The 21,441-nt window shown below is 35.6% G+C and overlaps 1 protein-coding gene across 1 annotated transcript; it reads right to left on the reverse strand.

Moving 5' to 3' along the window:
- Positions 1 to 467: 467 nt before the first annotated feature.
- Positions 468 to 20,569, reverse strand: FTHL17 (ferritin heavy chain like 17). The gene is made up of 4 exons (XM_003763484.3): positions 20,329 to 20,569; positions 2,998 to 3,144; positions 1,575 to 1,700; positions 468 to 742 (listed from the first exon to the last, which is right to left on the reverse strand). Exons 1-4 carry the CDS (start codon positions 20,428 to 20,430, stop codon positions 587 to 589), a joined length of 531 nt encoding a protein of 176 aa, XP_003763532.1. The 5' UTR covers positions 20,431 to 20,569; the 3' UTR covers positions 468 to 586.
- Between the last annotated feature and the right edge of the window lie 872 nt (positions 20,570 to 21,441).

Raw genomic sequence — 21,441 nt, forward strand, 5'->3', positions numbered from 1 at the left:
AAAGCTATATCGTATTTTTGCTTCAGATTACAACAATATGCAATTATTTTTCCAGGGTTTTTAAAGTTCTCATGCAGATCTTTGTTTATTGGACTGTGAAGTACTATATTTAAGGAGAAAGCTTGAAAATTGTTGGGTTATTTTATGGCTTTATAGAGCTAAAAATCATTTAGTTCATTCTCTTGTATTAATACTCCAAATCATCTGATGATTTAAAAAATTTTAAGAGAATTTAGAAGCCTGCCCAATACCTTTCCCTAACTGCAATCAGGAAGACCCCTTCTTCTTAATCTCAAATCTTTGCTATTTACAAAATGAAGAATTTAAATAATTACTGTTTCAATAGATAATTTTGGTTCAATGTAATTGGAGATTAGTTTATGGAGGTATTTAATTTTTCTTAAATTATATATATTTATGTGTTATATATATCTTTATAAGTATAACAAAATAAATAGAGCTATGGCCACAATGGTTTAAATACTAAGCTTTATTTTCATGCACACACAAAAAAATAATTTTTCTTTAGGACTTTTATCATAGTGTGATATTAGCAAGAACAAGCTTTTACTACAATATAGAGATTTCAATAGCTGTCTCCTAGGGTGAGCTTGTCAAATAGATATTCTCCAAGGCCACTCTCAGGAGCTCCCAGCCTCCTCATGTTGGTGATATACTCTCCAAGACATTTGATAATAGTCACCTGCTCATCTAGATACTCCCGCTCCAGGAAGTCACAAAGCTAAAAAATCAAAAGCAAGAAATCCCATGAATAATATGATCATGAATGCAGTACTGTGCCAGGAAGCATTTTCATTAGGATATAGAGAGAAACAGGAAGGAATGGAATACTATCCTTAGGAGAATCCTTTCCAAGTAGAAATAATCCAAATATATTGCCTTTTTCATTAACATCTCTGATAGTGAAGGCAAATGGGTTGCTTTAAATGTTATGGGATTGGCCCAGCTGACAAAAATGATTCCAGGTTTGATCTCTGAATTACTTCTCTATGTAGTAGGAATTTCCTATGTGCCTAATAACTGGCTTAGTCAGCTTGATTTAGTCAAGAAATGCAAGATTCTCTTGATCATAATCAGTTTATCAAACTTCTTCTAATCCTTCTTTGCAAGGTTAGCAAGCTTTCTAAACCACAATGTCCTTGTGATAGATAAAAAGAGTTGTAGACCAGGTCATCGCTGATTAATTGCTTCCAATGTTTACCTTCCACTTGGTCCCTCTGAATAAGACCAGCAACAACAATCAGCTATCAGCTTAGAAACCTCTGTGTGCTCTCCCAGGTATATGCTTCTGATAATATGTGGGAGCCACTAGCCGAACTTGCCTATGGAATTGAAGATCTGATGAGTCGAATGATGGCATGTCTGGGAATAATAAAGTGTCTAATTTATGACCCTTGGTTGACTATGTTTCTTTGGTATCTCACCAAAGATCTTCTTACAGAGATTTTTTTCAAAAAATGTTTCCAAGGTAAGAGCTTATATACGTTAGTTACACAAATGTATTCTAAACGGAATGTGAAAATGCGCAACAGAAATTCTATGGCTATACTTACATGTGGATCACTTTTTTCCATTGCTAGATTGTGCAGGTTTAGTAAGGCTTGATTTATTTTCTTTTCCATCTTCATGACTATTTCTAGGACTTCTAGGCTATTTCTCCATTCATCACGCTCTGGTTTCTGTTCAAATTCAATCAGAGAATGACTGAGAATCACGAACTCCTTTCTTTTAAAATACAGACTTATATTTTAAACCTAAGTGTGAGGATTATTTTAATCATTGAGTAAATCAATAAACACCTAAAAGTGCAGATCAGTACAGTCCTAATTTAAAGCAGGCATAGGTACTTTTTATGATAACTTCCTCTATCCAGTAAATCTCATCTGGTCTATTACTTAGTAAAAAGAGTAAATTCCTTGAGACTTAAGAGCTCAAGAACCATGCCAATGGTCAAAGAGATAGTAACTAAATAAAACAGATTTTTGAGTTCAGATGTTCCTGGCTTCAATGCTTTAACCACTATAATAGTATTAGAATATCTATTATATATAATAATATGAGAAATGGTGCAAGAGATAGCTCACATCTATATAGCACTTTATGGTTTGCAAATTAATTAAAATCTGTTATCTCAGACAATCCTCACAACAATCCTGTTTATAAGTGTTATTGTCATTCTTGTTTTTCAAATTAAGAACTGAGACTGAGAGAGTTTTAAAGTTGATTTGCCAAAGGTCACACAACTAGCAAGTGTCTGAGGTAAGATTTGCACTTGAGTTTTCTTGATTTCCAGTGTGGTTCCTCTATCCCCTATGGCCTAACTCTGTCATACACCAAAGAGCAGGATGACTGGATACAGTGGGAAATCTTGGCCTTTTTAAGTCAACTCCAGTCATCCTGATTTATATCTTGCCACTGGATCCAAATGGCTCTGGAGGAGAAAGTGAGACAGGTGACTTTGCACAGCCCTCCCTCACTTAAATCCAATTCACTTCCAAGTCATGGCATTACCTTTCTGACTTCATAGCCCTCTTCGAGAACCAAGGACAAACAACAGCAACAACAATATATCTAAGAAAAGACCATATCTCACTAGGTTCATATCTTTGGCAAGCCACTTGTTTGATTTTGGCCTAAGTTTCAATATCTGTAAAATGATTGAGTTAAACCAGATGACTCTAAAGTCACTTCCATATATAAATCTACAAGTATTATTATTCTAATTAAATTGGGGGTGATGTATTTAACACGTGCAGACATATTGTCTTTCTTTTTAGAATGGGAAAGGATAGAAGCTGGATATATAGCCAAGAGGTGAATTGACAATGCTAAAATTATGTAGTGTTTTTGGGTTTTGCAGGATTGTAAATTAACTGGCCTGAAGAATAGGCTTTTATTTGCAAGGGTCTTTAAGATCCCTAAAGAAATCATTCCATTTTTCTGACTCTATATTATCCCATAAGGTTTAACTCTCACCTTTATGTCCTGTAGGACAATATGGCCTCCTCTCTTATTTAAGTATTTCAGTAATTTTTGAGCATGTTCCAGCTTCTTATCAGATTGATTCTTTGAGAATGTTTTGAAGTGGTATAAGGCCACATCATCCCTGTCAAAGAAGTAGGCCTGATGGGCAGAGACAAAAGGGAAGATAAATAGGGTTGTTCAATAAGTCAGTCAGTAGATATGCATTTAAGTGCCTATTGTGTGTTGGCAAAGATAGTCCCTGCCCACAAGGAGCTCACAGTCTAATGGATTAGACAAGAAAACAAAAAATGTACAATTTATATATGAAATAAATAAGAAATAAGTAACAATGGGAAGATTCTAGAATCAAGAAATTAGGTAGAATTTGTAGAAGAAAGGATTTTAGTTGGGACTTGAAGGAAGTCAGGAAGTGAAGATGAGCAGGGAAAACATTTTAAACATGAAGTTGTCAGCCAGAGAAAATGGCAGAAGCTGGAATGGAATGTCTTGTTTATGGAATAGCAAAGAAGACAGTGTCACTGGATCAAATAGAATGTAGTGGGGACTAAGATATGAGAAGATTGGAAAGGTATTTGTAGGAAATGGGGGTGTTTTGGGGGGGTTGGAAGGTTGCTTATGAAAGTCTTTGAACACCAACAGAAGATTTTGCATGTGATCCTGGAGGTGATGAGCCCCTAGAGTTAGTTGAGTAGAAGAGTACATGGTCAAACCTATGTAACTCAGGGAGGAATTTCCAACCCATATCAATATTTTTGAAAATATATATTCATTTAAAAAAGAGTGAAGAGTTGTCCCCAAGCACAAAAAACACTGACTGAATTCAGGTTACTGAAAAGTAGGTTTTTACTATGCTATCAAATTCTATATTTATTTGAAAGTTTATTATGGATTGGTTATCCTTAATATGATAAGAGTCCTTTTGTTTGTTTTTCATTTGCTCATTTTTGCTGCTAAAATTTTAGGAGTTGAATTCTCTCTCCCTACTCTGTGGAACAAATTTAGTAGAGGGCCTGTTCTTTACCCTAGTGATCTTTCCTTAGACCAGATTCTCCCTTTCTTCTGATTAGGTTTTCCACTAGTCACTTTCTTTACCATGGAGATTCAAAGTTCTCCCTAGGGATCTATTGCTCTTTCCTTTGCATGAAAAAAGACCCTTCCTTTAATCCTCAATTAAACCAAAAGTTGTCCTCCTTTGATGGAATAGAATTTGTGGATCCCCCTAAAGGGGGAGGAAGAGAAAAGAATTTTAAGTTTTATATATTTCATTATGTTAATTGTGACTAACTGAGTTAACTTGTTACTGAGTTAAATTGTTACTGAGTAACAATTCACAAGAGCAGCATGACCTTTTAAAAAAAAGGCTAAAACTACAAATGAATTGGGTTTTTCAATTAATACTAAGATCAGCTTATGCAAAGTATGTTGGCTGCAAGAAAATGAACAAGACTTGAATTTGGCTAATTATTGCTTTAGTGGAAGAAATGATAGGAAATCATAGAGAAAATTTAACCTTTTTTGTTTTTATTTTCTCCTTCAAAAAGAATAATTTCTTGACTGTGGAAGTTAACAAATATTTGCATTGTAAGATAAATAAGCAAGGGCTTATCTTCCTGAATGGTATTAAGTGAAGACCTTAGAGTAAGAATGTCAACTCAATCTATACCTTAATTATAACTTGAAAAATTGCAATAACAAATTGTTCTATAGCCGATAGCCACACATGTTCACTTATCATTTCACTCCTGTTACCCCTGTCCTTTTCACTACATTAGCATTAAGTTCCTACTATGGTAAAGAATGTGTTATTGGCTAGTATTCTTTGTTTCTGGGATAAATTTCCATATTTAGAATGGGAGTTTGAACTCCTAGCTAAAGGAAAGAAAGGCCAAGAATGGGAGGACTTCCCTTAGGGTCTATATAATCCTGTGTTATGCAGCTTGTATTTTGCATTCTTCTGCTGATGATACCTTGTCTATAGGGAGTTGTCCTTTTTCATGAGATTGTAATAAATCCTTTTTGCTTTTCTACCTTGAGAGTCTCCGATTTCAATTTGGGTTGGAGTTGACACTTTCCCACACAGATCTGGGGGCTTGTCTGGGATATTTCCTGTTTGTGAGGGGTCTTTCCTATACTAAATCCTTGAGCAGGGGCCCACTGGAGAGTTCTCTGATGGTCCTTGGACTCAACTTGGGAACTCTGGCTCTGATTAGATAAATTCCCAAGAAGAGATACTCAGAGAAAGCAAACATAAAATTAAGCAGAGCTCCGGATCAGGTTAGCAAAGATAGATAATTTATTCAATTCATGAGATAAGGCAGCAGAAAAAATTTAGGAATTGGGGACAGTAAGTTGTGTGCACCACCCAGGTAAGCAAGAACCGGTAAATTGGGAGACTCTAAGTGGTTCAAGTCTGTAAAAGTGCCCTCCTTTTGGCAAGAACTGGAGAGCTGCCTGGATGACTGGAATTGGGAGATTCTAGGTGGTTTAATTCATAAGAGTGCTCCTATTTCCCTTTGGTAAGATTAGGTGAGTTCTCCATCAAAAGGGCAAGACACTGTGAACCATGGGAAAGAAATAATCTAAAGTAGCTGCCTCTAAAAAAAACCTATCTAGTGTCCTGGAAGATAGCTGTTTAGGAAACAAACTTAAGAATTGGAATGTAGTACCAAAATATTAAAGAAAGGACAAAAAGAAAATGATTAAATATTGTTGTTTTGTTTGGGCAGGTGCCCCATTGGAGGAAATGTCTTCTAACCAACAGTCTTCCTCTGAAGACTGGGTGTGCCAACAATTGAATTGATATGTAAATTCAAAGAAGCCATTTAATTCTGAGAAAAGTGAGTATGTAGCCATGTGGCTGCTGACTATGGGACAATTTTTATTAAAGGAAGAGGAAAAGGAGCCAGAGAAACCCCAATCTTGGTACCCACTTATGATACTGCCTCCTTCCTATGTCTCCCTATACCACTCCTCCTATGGCTGTAGCTCTGAAACTCTCTTACTTGTCTCCACCCCAAGGAGGGAGCAAGAATGGGAAATTGATTTATTTAGAACCACCATCTATTCCCTCTCCCTAAAGACCTATTCAGAAGGAACTTAAGCAAATAATAAAAGATTAAGAGAACTTTCTCCTCCCCACAAAGACTAACATATTTCTACTTAGGGAAGTCCCATTCACCCAGGGAAGAATTGGGTTTGTGAATGCTCTCCAGAGTAGCATGGAAGTGAGAAATTAAAAAAAAAAAAGAACTGAAAGACCTTTTAGAAGATCCATCCGAGGTAGCAGAATTATTTGACCAATTCCTTGGTCCTTACATATACATCTGGATGGAGTTGATGTCAATCTTAGGGATCCTTTTCACCATAAGAACAAAGGCAGATTAGGAGAGCTGCAATGAGAACCTGATATGATGGCCATCCAATTGCAAAGGGATGCCCCAGGGGAGAACAAAACTTCCCACTTCAGGACCTCAATTGGGATTATAACAATCCAGCTCATAGAGAAAGTGTGAGGGACTTTGGTCTTTATTTAGATGATTGTTAGAGGTATTGGAATTGCAGTCCCTAGAAGTCAAAATATGAATAAAGTAAAAGAAATTAGGCAAGAAAAGGAAGAGACCCCCCTCAGTCTTTCTAAATAGACTCAAGCAACACATGAGGAAGTATTAAGGATTAGGATAAAATGATGCCACTGCCAAGAGTCTGCTGAGAATATATTTTGTCACAAATTCATGACCAGACAAAAATAAAAAAAAACTTCAGAAGCAAGAAGGACAGCAAACTAAGCCCTTGCACAAATTATTGAAGAAGGCCTAGGAAGTATATGGAGCCAGAGGGACTGAGGAAAAGAAAGAAAGAGAAAGGAATATTCAAATCATGTTACAGTCTCTAAACAACAGGAAGAACAAACTAAGGTCATGTTTCAAATTATACAGAGAGTAGTTAAATCTATAATGGGAGCCAAGGATAGTCTGGTAGAGGCAGAAATCAAGGAAACAATTATCCTGGATTCCAACCTATGAGTAAGAATAGAGAGAGAGGGTGCCTAGGGTAGATCCTATTGATCTTTTTTGAATGTGGACTGGAAGAACATATAAAGAGGGATGGCCCACAAAGGAAGCAAGAGCAAAAGATCTTCTCCTTTATGGAATTGGAAGATTTGGGGTATCAGGGGTTTATCAAAACAACCCACCCAGAACCCTTGATAAATTTAAGAGAAGAGTCAGGCAAGGAGAAATTAGTTTTCTTGATAGTTACTGGGACCACTACATCCTCTCAATTGCCCCAAGAGTCCTAATTGTTCAAAAAAAAACCTTTCTTAATTTAGGGTGTGAAAGAAGAAAATTTTATTGTACTTCTTATTGAGGTTTTGGAACTAGAATGTACTGGAGTGCTGACTCTGGGAAGTTTCTGCTTGTCCCAGAGGCAGGTGTAAATGTATTAGGAAGAGATTTGATTACCAAATTGTCTATCCAATTAATAGCACAGGGGACTCAGATTATACCAATGAGATTGTTGTTATTGAAAGAGGAGGAAGAAAACAGAATTAATCCCAAGTTTGGCCTTGGCCAAATAAACACAATCCCTATAAGAATCAGACTGAAAGATCCAAACAAAGTGGTCAGAGTCAATCTCCCTTCAATACCCTAATGCTAGGGTTAGTAATTTATTTATAGATGATCCTTCTGAGTGGTGGAAGGAAAAGTAAGCAATGGATATGCTATAATTGATGGAGACAGGAGTGCTATAGTTGAAGCTAGTGGATTGCCTAAAACATGGTCTGCCCAGAAGTGCTTAATCAAGCCCTGAAGTTATTGGAAAAGAAAGAGGGAATAAGTATGCCTGGGAGTAGTTTGGAAAAAAAAAAATTAGGAAGAGAGAGGTATGGTCAATAGCAAGATCAAGGAACTACTTCACACTACATTGTTACTACAAGTTTGGAAAAACTTCTTAGTACTTGCTTGAGTACATGTGAATGGGCATCAATCTAGTCAGCCCTTTGAAGCTAGGGGAAACTACTTTGCAGATGAGGAAGCAAGGAGGGGAGGGAATGAGGAACCTAATGGGCTAATCTATATTAGTCTTGATTTCTCCTTTTCTCCTGAGTCTAGCCATTCTACCATTGTTAGAAGAAGAGAAATGACAGGCCTGAGATTTGAGAGCCCAGGAGGACTATAATCGTCAATGGTATCTTCCTGAAGGTCGGAGTATTTCACAAGGCAAATATGAGGCAGATTTTATAGCAGTTTTACCAGGGCAGCCACTGGGATGTCCAAAAGCTGTCTGATGCAGTCTTGACCTGGCTTCTATCCCCTGATCTATATACCTTTGTGCACCAACTGGTGGATAGTTGCCTTTTTTGTCTAAGGACAAATAAGTCTGCTCAGTGACAGGGACCAGCAGGAGAAAGATGTATGGGAATTTGATCTTTTCAGAGTATACAGGTGGATTTTACTAAGCTGTCCTTCTTGGGTTACCTCAAATAGTTGCTTGTCATAGTAAACCATTTGACTTCATGGGTAGAAGCTTTTCTGGTCACTCAGGCTACTGCCTGGGCAGTTAATAAGATCTTATTGGAACATGTTCCAATCATACATGTTCCCATGTATGAGATGATGGAGAGAATAGATTTGGACCAGGAAACTCATTTTACCTGTATGGTTCTTTAGTACCTGGCTCAGGTCTCAGATATTATCTGGGAGGTTCATACTCCTTAGCACTCTCCTTCCTTAGGTAAAGTGGAAAGAATGAACCAGGAGATCAAGAGGCAACTTACTAAATTGGCATTAGAAACACAATTGACATGGAATAAATGCCTTCCCCTTAGAATTAGGATCTGAGAATTGGATTGGTGAAAATTGGTTTTTCACCTTACAAGCTCCTCTTTGGAAATCCTTATCAGGAAGAGGAGAAGGAAACTGGGGCCCCATATTTGATAGTAGAGATAAATTACTCAGGAATTATGTGTGCTCTCTGGAAAAAAAAAAACACATTTGATTGTGTTACAGAATAAAGGACTGATTGCTGAGACTCCACCACTGGGATTCCCTGTGCATCAATTCCAGCCTGAAGACTGGGTGGTGATCCAGATGTGAAAAGAAGAAAAACTCCCTCCCTGCTGGAAGGAATCTTTCCAAATCTTGCTGATTTCTGATACCACTGTGAGGACCAAGAAGGACTGGACCCACTGCAAGTGGGTCAAAAGACCAATTACCCCTCCGAGGGAGCACACTGTGAACTCAAACCATTCTGGTGATTTAAAGTTAAAACTGAGAAAGAATTTACCTCCCACCAGATGGATACCTGAGTCTTGAATGCATAAATAGAAAGAAGATTAGTGATCTGTTTCTTTTAGCATTTTTGTTGTTGTTGACTTTTGTGATAGGCATTATTTATGAAAATGGAAGTCAACACAAAACCTAGCATGACACTAATGAATACCAATGACCTCTCTCAAAACTACACTAGGGAGAAGAGCATGGCTCTGGGTGGGCATAAATTCTAATTTGGGAACTAAAGCCATGTTGGTGATTAAACCATAGAAAACCCCAATCATATGCATTACTGGGGGATGATAGGTGGTCCCCAGAAAGGATCATCCAGACCTATGGTCCAACCACTTGGGCCCAGGATGGAAGTTGGAAGTACAGAACCCCCATTTATATGCTAAAAAGGCTCATTAGACTCCAGGTCATGGTTGAAATAATTACTAGCCATAAGGCAAAGGCACTGGATTTATTAGCAGATCAGGCACAGAAGGATTGAAAACTGAAGATGAAATGGTTGAGGAAATGGTGTGAGAGGTCTTCAAAGGTTAATAAATAAGAGGGACAGACTGAATGGTATAAGCTGACTGAAGACCTCAGAATAAGAATGTGGCCTCTATATATAACCTAATTATAATATGAAACTTTGCAGTAACAATTTATGCTATAGTCAAAAGCTGCAGGTGTTCTCTTCTCTTAGATAAACATACAACTCCCTGTTCCCCCTATCCTTTTTGCTACATTAGGATTAAGTAATTGGTAAAGAGTGTGTCATTGGCTAGTATTGTCTCTGGAGTAGATTTCCATTCCATTTAGAATGGAAGTCTGGACTCCCAGATAATGGGAAGAAGGATCAGGAGTGGGGAGAGCTTCCCACGGAGTCTATATAATTCTGTTTTTTGAAATTTGTGCTTTGCATTTCTCTGCTGAGGACACTTTATCTGTTGGGAGTTGTCCTTTCTCATGAGATCATAATAAATCCATTTTGCTTTTCTACCTAGAAAGTCTCTGATTTCAATTTTGCTTTCCCACATATTCCCTTCTGCCTCATCCTTCCCAATGGCAACAGGCAGCCTACCTGCTGATATGAAATTTTTTCCTTCAAGCTGGGGTGTTTTCTATCCCTAAGGATAAAATGTTCTTGTGATTTTTTTATATGATGGATTACTATTACAGTATAAGATTTGATGAAAGAGAAGATTTCAAAAAGAAATGAAAAGATTTCTATGAATGGACGCAGAGTAAAATGAGTAGAAAGAGAAGAATAATTTATATTTTAAAAGTAAACCTTTTTGGACTTTTGTAAACTGAACAACAAAAGAAGCAGAACTAGGAAAACAGTGTATATAATGACAACACTGTAAAGACAAACAGATTTGAAAGCTGTAAGAACTTGGATCAATACAATGATTATTCATGATTTCTTAGGACTGATGATGAAGCACATTGTCTTTTACATTAGATGTGATTAATTTAGGATGTGAAATGAAACACACATTTATTATATACAATCGTAGGGGCAGGTATTCTGTTTGACTATGCATATTTGTTTCAATAATTTTTCTTCTTTTCCTTTCCCTCCCACCAAAATAAATTGCTGTGTCCATCTGTTTTTAAATAAAGAGATAGAGGAATGGGGTGCTATAGATGTGAAATGTTATATGACGTATTTATTATCAGTTTTGCTTTGTTAGGAATTGTTTAGTTGTAGCCAATTCTTTGTGACCCAATTTGTTGTTTTCTTAGCCAAGATGCTGGAGCAACTTGCCATTTAATCTCCAGCTCACTTTACAGATGAGGAAACTGAGGCAAACGAGGTTAAACGACTTGCCCCAGGTCACACAGCTAGTAAGTATCTGAAGCCATATTTGAACTCTTGAAGATGAATTTTCCTGATTCCAAGTCCAGTCCTACCTAGCTGCCTATCTTGTTAGGAAACACACATAATGTAAAAACAAAGCACATCAATAAGACTGAAATACTAGCACAAGATAGTTTATAAAGTTGCAGAGGACCCGGGGAAAAGCCTCATAGTGTCCAAAAACTCCCTAAGAGAGGGACCTTAGAAGCCTTGGAGAATAATGGCAACAGCAGGCAGTAAGCAACAGAGTCTGGGCACGCAGACCATGACAACCCTCACTCAGGAACTCTGAGAGCTCTAACATAGTTCTGAAACAATGCAGAGAGTTCTCAATGATCTACAATTTGAACCTAAAAATTCCAGAGAGAACCTTGTTATGGGTCAGAACTCTGAAACAAGGATTCTTACAAGGTGTTAACTCAGTGGAATTGATAAAGACAATGGTTATTTAGCTTAGCATGGCGATTAATAGTTCTCTAGTTCAGTACATGTACTTGGTACATGTACTCCACAAGGTTTACACCTATGATAACGGAGTATATAACAGCCAGGAAGGACAGGATGAGATTCATTCCATCTTCAGTCAGGCTCTTGGTGGTTCTCTTGGGAGATTGAGAGGCTCAGAGACAGAGCCAGAGAAGACAAGCAGACTGGAGGCAGGAGCTCAAGCTCTCTGAGCCAAGGAGAGATTCATTCCATCTTCATCAGCCTTGTGGTGGCTGGCCTGTCCTCCTGCATTTTATCCACTGAAACCAAGTTCCCTCTGAAGACCACAAGAAAGCTAGCTGAGCATCAGGCAAGGAGACAATAAAGACTTTTGGACTTTAACACCTGGCTATTGTTGTGGTGATTACTTTACTGAAACAAAGGCTGCTCCTAAGACCTCCAGAAAACCAACAGAGAACACTACAAACCTGATCCTTTGAAAATGGAAGTTAACATAAAACCTACCATGAGACTAATGAATACCAATGACCTCACTCAAAACTACAGTAGAGAGAAGAGCTTGGCTCTGGGTGGGCACAAATTCTAATTTGTGATTAAACCATAGAAAACCCCAAGTAATAGAGGAATTAATTAAAATCTATAAGTCTTCCCAAAGAAGTAATAATTCAGAAACAAAAAGAAGCAGAGATTCAAAAGGAGAAAAAAAGTGACTTTCTATAAAGGCTATTTGAATATCAAAAAGAAACAAATGAAAAAAAAGTCAAAGCTTTCCAGGAATTAATTTGAATGAGAATAAATAGTTTGGTTAAAAAAAAAAGTGCTGGATTAACCCAAGGAGAACCCAAGTTCTGAAAACTAGTATGAAGCAAGCAGAAATAACTTGATGACACAAAATGATACATTAGAACAAAATCAAGAAGTTTCAAAAACTAGAAGAAAATGTAAACTATCTGATAAAAACCAATGGGATCTGGAAAACAGGTTAGTGAGAAACAATTTAAGAAGCACTGATTTCTGAAAACCATGATTTTAAAAAAAGCCAAGATTTTTTTTAAGTACAAAAGCAAATGACAACAATAACAAAAACTGCTCAAGTATATTAAAGCTGAAAGAATAAGTTAAAATAGAAGGAGTTTATCAATTGCTTCTTCAAAATAACCCTGAAAAAGATAGTCCCAAGTATGTTTGAAATAGAAATTCAAAGCTCCTACATGAAAGGAGAAAAAATATGATAAGGATTCCAAAAAAAGCAATTGGAGAAATTAAACCAGGACCACAGAAAACCTAGTGCCTTTTCAAAGAAGGGAGAAGACATTTTGAATGCAGTATTTCCAAAAGGCTAATTTTTTTTTTTTCTCCATGAGCTTCACTGAGTCTCAGGTGAAATTAGTTTAACTCCACAAATATTAATCCAATAGTCAGAACACATCAAGTTCCTTTGAGGACAGCTAGGTGGCACAATGCATAGAGTACTTGGCTTGACCAATATGACCTGAGTTCAAATCCAGCCTCAGACATTTATTAACCCTGGAGAAGTCTCTGAAGCCTCTGTTTATATCAAGTCTCTTCAACCGTAAATGGGGATAATAACAATACTAACTTTGAAGGGTTGTTGTGAGTCTCAGATGAGACATCTGTAAACCAGTATATTATGTAGTAAGTGCTATATCAAAATTTATTTCAGCCCACTCTCATTGACAGATAGAAAGAGAGGTACGGATTCATACCTATCTTGAAGCTCTAATTTTAGAATATATATTACTTTTTAAAATCTTAAAAAATTTATCCATTTAAAAATCCAAAAAAAGAAAAAAGGACATTTTTTATGTACACAGAATGTAGAAAGAATTTAATATGAAATAATAAATTTCCATTTCAAACGGTTTACAATATTTTGAAATTTATGTAATAAATATTACACATCATTTTCAAAGTTACCCAGTTTTTCTATGCTTCCTTATAACTTTTCTTTTGTTTTCTATTGTATACTTTATATTTTTTCCTTCCTTCCTCACCACTCTGTCTTGGTGAAGGAGACAATTGAATACAAATATATATATATATATATATATATATATATATATATATACACACACACACATACACACAGAGGGAAAAAGAGAAAGACACACACACACACACACACAGAGACAGAGAGAGAGCAAGAGAGAGAGAGGGCAGGGGGAGCATAGAGAGAAAGAGACAGAGACAGAGAGACATAGACAGAGACAGATAGAGACAGACATATATGTATATATATAATGGAAAACCATACTATATACTATTTCTATTTGTCAGTTCTTTCTCTGGAGTGAATAGCATCTTCCTTCATAGATCCTTCCTTGCTTTTTTTCCCCCCCTAAAATCAACCAGCTTATATATTTCTTATATCACAGTAATTGGCCATCACAATAATATGCCTAAACTTGTTGAGCCATTTCCCAGCTAAAGGGCATCAATCATTTTAGCTAATCTGATAAATATTAGATTTTTATCTCAAAATTATTTTAATTTTCATTTCTCTAGTCAATAATGATTTAGAGCACTTTTTCATATGGCTATATAGATGCAGCTTTGATTTTTCCATCGAAAAATTGCCTGTTCATATCATTTTACCCTTTCAATTGAAGAATAACTCACATTGTTATAAATTTGACAAAGTTCTTTATTATCTGAAAAATGAGACCTTTTCTGAGAGATTGTCTTTGAAAGTTCATCTCCCTGAGACATCAGAGAAAGCATGATCACCTCCTTTTATGGTGTTTTCACCCCTTTTTTGAGGAGTCACAGAAGGTGTGATCACCTCCTTTTTGGGGTTCTCACCTCCTTGAAAAGTCAAGGAGGTCATGACCACCTATGTTCTAAAACAAAAGAAAGTAGGAGATGTTATGGGCCAAAACTCTGAATTTAAAACAAGGATGCTTACAAGGTACTAAGTGGAATTGATCAGACAATGGTTATCTAGTTTAGCATGGTGATTAATAGTACTCTAAGTTCAGTATGATTGATTTAATATTACAACAAATAATGGTTTTCTAGAGATATAATGATTGATTTATATTCAGTATAGAGCATATAAGCTGGGAGCCTCAACTAGATTCATTCAGATTCAGAGTTAGAGAAGACAAGAGAACTGGAGGCAGGAAAGAAGCTCTTGGGGCCAAGGAGACAGAAATTCATTTCGACCTTCAGTCAGGGTCCTAGTTGCTGGCCTGGCTTCCTGCCCTTCCCCCACTAAGACCAAGGCCAAACTGAAAGGCTCTCTCTAGAAAGCTGCTCAGCATCAGGGAAGGAGACAATAAAGACTTTTGGAATTTAACACCTGGCTGTTCTTGTGGTGATTGCTGAACTGAAATGAAGGCTGCCTCCTGAGACCCCCAAGGAAATCGAACCAAAGAACACTACACCCAATTTTGAGCTTTCTTCCTAATCTTTGCTATGCTGGTTTTATTTTTTACAAACCCTTTAAAATTTAATATAATAAAAGTTATTTATTTTTGCACTTTAAATGCTTTCTATCTCTTGATAGTGTCTTGATAGATCACATGTTCTAGGTTCTAATTTTCTTGTGATAGCTCAGTTAATATCTAGGTCATGTCTTTCTCTCTGTCTCTGTCTCTCTCTCTGCTGAAACAATTGGGATTAAGTGACTTGCTCAGGGTCACACAGCCAGGAAGTGCTAAATGTCTGAGACTAGATTTGAACTCAGGTCCTCCTGATTCAGGTCTGGTACTCTAAACACTGCGCCATCTAGCTGCCCCTCATATCTCCTTTTTGACTTTTTCTTGGTATGTGGTATGCCCAATTTCTGCCAGATTGTTTCTGGCTTTCTCAACAGTTTTGTTTTTCTTTCTTTTTTCTTTTTCTTTAACCAAATGATGAGTTTTTATACCCAAAATTTAAATCTTTACATCTGTCAAACACAAGGTTACTATATTCTCTTTAATTTTTGGACAACACAATAGTAGATAAGCCAAGATCTCATCTCACAGCAATGCTACATTTGGAATTGAATTTGGAGGGAAGGATTTATATAGAACCTTCTTTGTGTCAGGCACTATGCTAGCACTTAACAAATAATTCATTTAATCCTCACAATAAACCTGTGAGAGAAATCTGGGTAACCTTGTATGAATTGATAGTGAAATCTGGGTCTGAAGTCCAAAAACTTAGTTCAAATCTATTCTCAGACACTTATTAGCTGTGTGATTCAGGTCAAGTCCCCTAATTCTGTTTGCCTCAGTTTACTAATCTGTAAAATGAGCTAGAGAAAAAAAAGTCACATCATTCCAATCTCTTTGCCAAGAAAGCCCCAAATGAGGTCACAAATAGTTGGACATGAATGACTCAACAACAACAAAAATAAATATAAATGGAGAAACAATTTATACATTAATAGCATTTTAAAGATTAAAGAACTCTAATCAAAGCAATGACCAAGCATTATTGTCGAGACTACTGATCTGTACTCCTTATCAAATACCAGAGTAATGATAAAGTAGAGTACTCAAAGTAGAGAATCAGAAATACATTTCTGGATGTGACCTGTATAGGAATTTGTTTTACTTTACTATCTACACTTGTTTTTCTTAATCTTTTTCCCTCCCACTGGACATAGAAGGGGTAGGCAGTACAGAAAAAATGCTTATCAGTTGAAAATATATAATGAAAAGTTTGCCTCTCTTATGAGAATGTCCAGCTTAGTCAACCAAACATTCCGTTAAGAGATATTTATTGAACATTTACCATGTGCCAAACATCATGCAAAGTTCTTAGAGACAAATTAGAAAAGAGATCAATTATAAAAGGTGGTAAAGCTTTTCAGTACTCATATTTGCCTGTGACATTGTGTTGATTATTCAAGCCCTAAATTGTTCATTGCAGAATTTACTAGGAATTTATAATCTCACAAAAAATTGGCTTAATTATCCATGGAGGAAACCCTCAATATATGAAAATGGTTTATTTTCCAGAATTCAAAGTGTGAATGTTGCAGAATCATTGACTAATTCAGGGCTTCTTAAATTTTTTCTACCTGTGAGTACTTTTCACCAGAGAAATTTTTATGTGACCATCTCAAATCTGAGCCAAAGTGTTTCTGGCAGTGCTTGTATGTGCACAGTGCAAAGTGTACATGGTGTGTGTGCAAATCAAGGCTGCAGGAAAATTTAGCAATGCAACATAGGATTCATTTCATGTCTGATTTTGAATTTTGGTTGATTTGACCCATTGATATATGTACATTGGCCACATTATTCATGAACTATTTATGAATTGGACCTGGAATTGAAGATATGAAAAGGAAAATGAGCTGGTTTACCATCAGGAAATTGTGAAATACTTTTAGTAACTCCAAGATTTGCCCTTCTACAAAGGCTCGCCTTTGTAACAAAAGTATTTTAACAATGACATTTTACTTTTGTTTCTTTTTTTTGTAACTGTCCTTAATCCCCCTGAATTGCCCCCCTTTCCCAAATCATCACGTCTATTTAAATTAAGCTCAAGAAGTGATAGATCTTAGAGATAAAAATAATCATGCTTAGGGGATCTTATCCAACATGCCTATGTTATAGCTTCATTTCAAAGCCCCTTTCTCATTCCTAGGCCACTGTTATTACAAATAAGAATTAATAAATAAGCATATACCAATAGCAAGACACTTGGATCATGGCTATTTATCAATACCTATATAAAAGTTATCTTTTTAATTGTCAGGAAACAAATGGGCAAAAGGCACATCTAAGAACAAGTAAACATGGAGCTGCATAGAGTAAGCTATAATATACACAAGCACCCATAAATAAGTAAATGAATAGAAATGTATATATACATACACACATATTTATGTATATATACATATTATGAAAAGGAAGATATGAACTGCATTTGTAATTTAGTCTATGTACAGAGATTCTAGGTGAGGAATTTTGTCTCCCAATTAAGGTCAGAATCTATTCTGAAACTTTTAACAAAACTGCTTAGAGCACTGAATGGTTATAATGTATATCTAGGATCACAGAACCAGAATCTTCAGGGATAGATTGTCCAGAAATGATATTGTGAAAAGTGCTTAGTATAATACTAGCACATGGTAGATGCTATATTAATGCATATTCCTTTCTCCTACCTGTGTATGGGGGAGGCAGATTGGTGGCACAGCAGGTAGAGTCAGGAAGACATAAATTCATATCTGTCCTCAATTAGCTATGTGGTCCTTGGCAACTGTTTGCATCTGATTGTTGAGAGGATCAAACTAGATAATATTTATAGAGTACTTAGCACTGTTCTTGGAACATAGTTGGCACTATATAAATATTAAGTATATTTATATTATAAATATTAAGCTATTATTATCACTGTCATATTGATTTCAATATACATATGTATACAAATGTGTGACACATGTCATCACTATACACATATGCTGATATACACATGCACATGTATGAAAATAAATATATATGTATATATATACATGGTTAGTAATGCACTATTAAGCACTTAATAACTGACTCCCCCCAAATCTAAAATTCATGACACATTTTCATATTAAATCTGTATTATTAACATTTTCTCTATCACTTTTGTAAGTCTAGACAGTTAAATAATAAATCAAATCCTTAATTATAGTGTCTGCCAATTTCTGAAGTATAAATGGTCATACTGAAATTTTAACAATTAATTCTCATGTGATACAAACCACTTTATGTATATTTATGTGTATGTTTGTGCACATGGAAATATGCATATGCAAGGACACACAATGCATATCTATATGTACTTGAATATGTATGTGTTTACACAATGCATCGCACCAATGCCCATATACATACGTATGCACATGTATTTTAACGTATGCATTTATTAATGTATTTGTGTATGCCACAGTAGAAAAAGGATATTGTTGATAAAGAACAATTCCATCCAAGAAAAAAACATTTTTGATTATCTTTTTTAGCCTGAGCCTGGAAATAAGAGAAATATTTTGAAATCATTAAAAAAAACACACTTTATGCTGAAAGAATTGAAAGAAGGATTGTCTCAAATTTAAGAGAACACACAAAGAGGTAAATAATAGAATAACTGAAAGAGACTTATCTATGAATAGAATTGAACAAAAACTAAATTTTAACTTTAAAACTATTATTAGAGCTTTAAAAATAAAAATATTTTTAAAAAAAATCTATTAAAATGCTTTTTTGTTTTATTATTTTTTGTTTTTTAGTGTTCTATTCTATACACCAAAGAAGATAGTGAGTGCTCTGAAAACTTTCCCATGATACCATCAGGATTTGTCCCCTTCTTTGTATAAGGTATATGTTTCACTCATATTGGTTATGTGTATGTCTGCATTAAGTTTATCTAAATATGACTCACAGGAAGGCTTTAATAGATATCTCAGGAATCTTGTCCACCCTTTTCTAATGGAGACTTTGATTCTTGCCTTTAGGGGAACATGAAAAGAGGACATATGGCTGTCCATGCTCTTCAGAAAAGGGGTACTACATTAGAATTATACCCCAAAATTGGTAACCTAAGAAAATGATTATTTTTTAAAGATTCAAGCAGGTTTTTTGATTGCTAATTCTTAAAGAGGAATTTAGTACTGCAAGCTTAAATTAGAAGGTTTGATCCACCAAATACTTCTTATACAAAAGACCATCACAAATAGTTGCAAGTAAACCAATTTTTCCTAACAAATGCAAACAAAAATAAAAGAACTTACATTGATTGGATTATACTTGATAATATAGATAGTGAATAAACTTTACCATTAGAAGTAAGATTGCTCAATTCATTGAAAGAAAAGGCCCCAATCTCATCCTAAGGGAAATTCTCCAGTTTTTAGAGAGGCAAGTTGGGAATTAAGAGACACATTGAGATACTGGTTTCTTTATGTGCCTTCTACTTCTCAAAGTCTTTTATTTCATCCCAGAGTTAGTCCTGAAGAGAGTCTGTAACCATTTATATACTTTCTCAAAGAAGAAAGATTTACATTTTCCTCAGGTCTTATACCAACTCTGCTCTTCATTGCAGCTTTGAAGCATAATTCTTTTAATTTATTATTCAATAAGATCTTGCTTGGCACTATATATGACACATGGTAGGATCTCAATTAATGTTTATTGACTGGCTGATTTATAGGTCATGAATCTTTGAAAAATCACAATTTTGTTTCTGTTCATAATTTGTCATCTTTTTCTTCTCTATATTTTTATTTAGTACTGTTACTTGACTGGGGACATTTGAAATATATTTGAAATATAGAGTAGAAGAGATCTTAGACATCTCATCCAATTCTCCCTCTTTACATCCTACCGACTTTGTATCCTATGCAAGAGAAAATTATGAGCTTATGACTCCACAAAAATATAAAATTTTCAAATGAGCATCTTTGCTTGGTGCTCTCTTATGGAAAAATAGGAAGAAAATGCTCTGGTTCTTCCAAGATATGCAGTTTGTTTATTTATCATTGTTGGCTGAATTTCAACTTGAACACAATTTGCTAAGTCTTTATGAAAAAACATTCAAAACAGAGGAGATAAATAAGATATGACTTTCCTACACATTGTTTTACCTATAGACATGAATTGCACATATTTTGTAGAATTTATATGTGAGCTTCAGCTACTTAGCAAGCTTCTCAGTAGTAGACATTCAATCATATTTAATGGTTTCTTAAAGGGTAAAATATTAACCTTCCAATCTCTCATAACTTTAAATGAATCAAAATACCCAAGTGCTTACCCCTGAAAGGTAGACATAGTTGGCATACAGCTCCATGTTCACTAGGTCATTGATGGCAACTTCACAGTCTGTGTGGAAGTTCTGGAGCACCTGGGATCCCATATCAATGCTATTATAGTTTAGATACCACAGATCAGGAATATTGCTGAGGTGCTCACAGTCCTATTCCAGCTCTACTACCACTCTGGAAAAGTGTTCTCTAATGCAACTGTTATTAATCCCAGTCAGGCCAGTATGGAAGTATGATTGGCAGTCATTCTCCACCAATAGGATTGTTCTCGATCATTCACATGACCAATCAGAATGGGGAAGGATGTCTTAGAATAGCCATTTTTCCAATTGCCGTGACTACCCTGAAAGGGATATGGAAAGACTGGTTTTCCATTTATGAAAAAAGTATCTTTTTGCAAAAAAGAAGACAAATAAAACCTGAATTTTCCTTACTCCTCTCCACATTGAAGAAAGGTAATTAAAATGAAAAAAAAATCAGAAAACTGATTATGCAGTAGCACAGTTTTTAATTTCTAAAATGCCTTAGATTAGGGCCTTTCTCTTTCTATTATGGATAGGTCAGACTTTTTGATGAAAAAAAAAATCAGCTTCATGTGAAAGTCACTGACACCATAATTTGTATGGATAATACTTTTCATTAAAACTTTTTCTCTAAGGGACTCGAAGTGCTTTACTAAACACATTTTTCCCTATATGAATATAAGATTTTATGGAAAATGTTGAATAAGTATGGTAAGGTAACATGATGCAGTGGAAAGAAAACTGGACTTGGGTTCAGAAGACACAAATTCAAATCTATTTGCTAAATATTGGTGATCTCACCAGTTCTATTTATTTATCACCTCTCTGCTGATTGTTCTCAAATCTACTTTTCCAACCCACTCTCTCTGTTGACCTTCAATCTGACATCTCCAATTGCATTTCAGTATATTGAATTGGATGTTTAGTAGACATGTGAAAGTCAATATGTCCAAAATAGATTTCATAATTTTTTCCTCTAAGTCCTTTCCCCATATTTTTACCTTCCTTATTATTGTAGAAGGCAACATTTTCCCAATCCTTCAGGTTCACAACCTAAGAGTCATCCTGGATTCTTCACAA

The sequence above is a fragment of the Sarcophilus harrisii genome, chromosome 3 (genome assembly GCF_902635505.1).
Source record: "Sarcophilus harrisii chromosome 3, mSarHar1.11, whole genome shotgun sequence".
Classification (NCBI taxonomy): domain Eukaryota; kingdom Metazoa; phylum Chordata; class Mammalia; order Dasyuromorphia; family Dasyuridae; genus Sarcophilus; species Sarcophilus harrisii.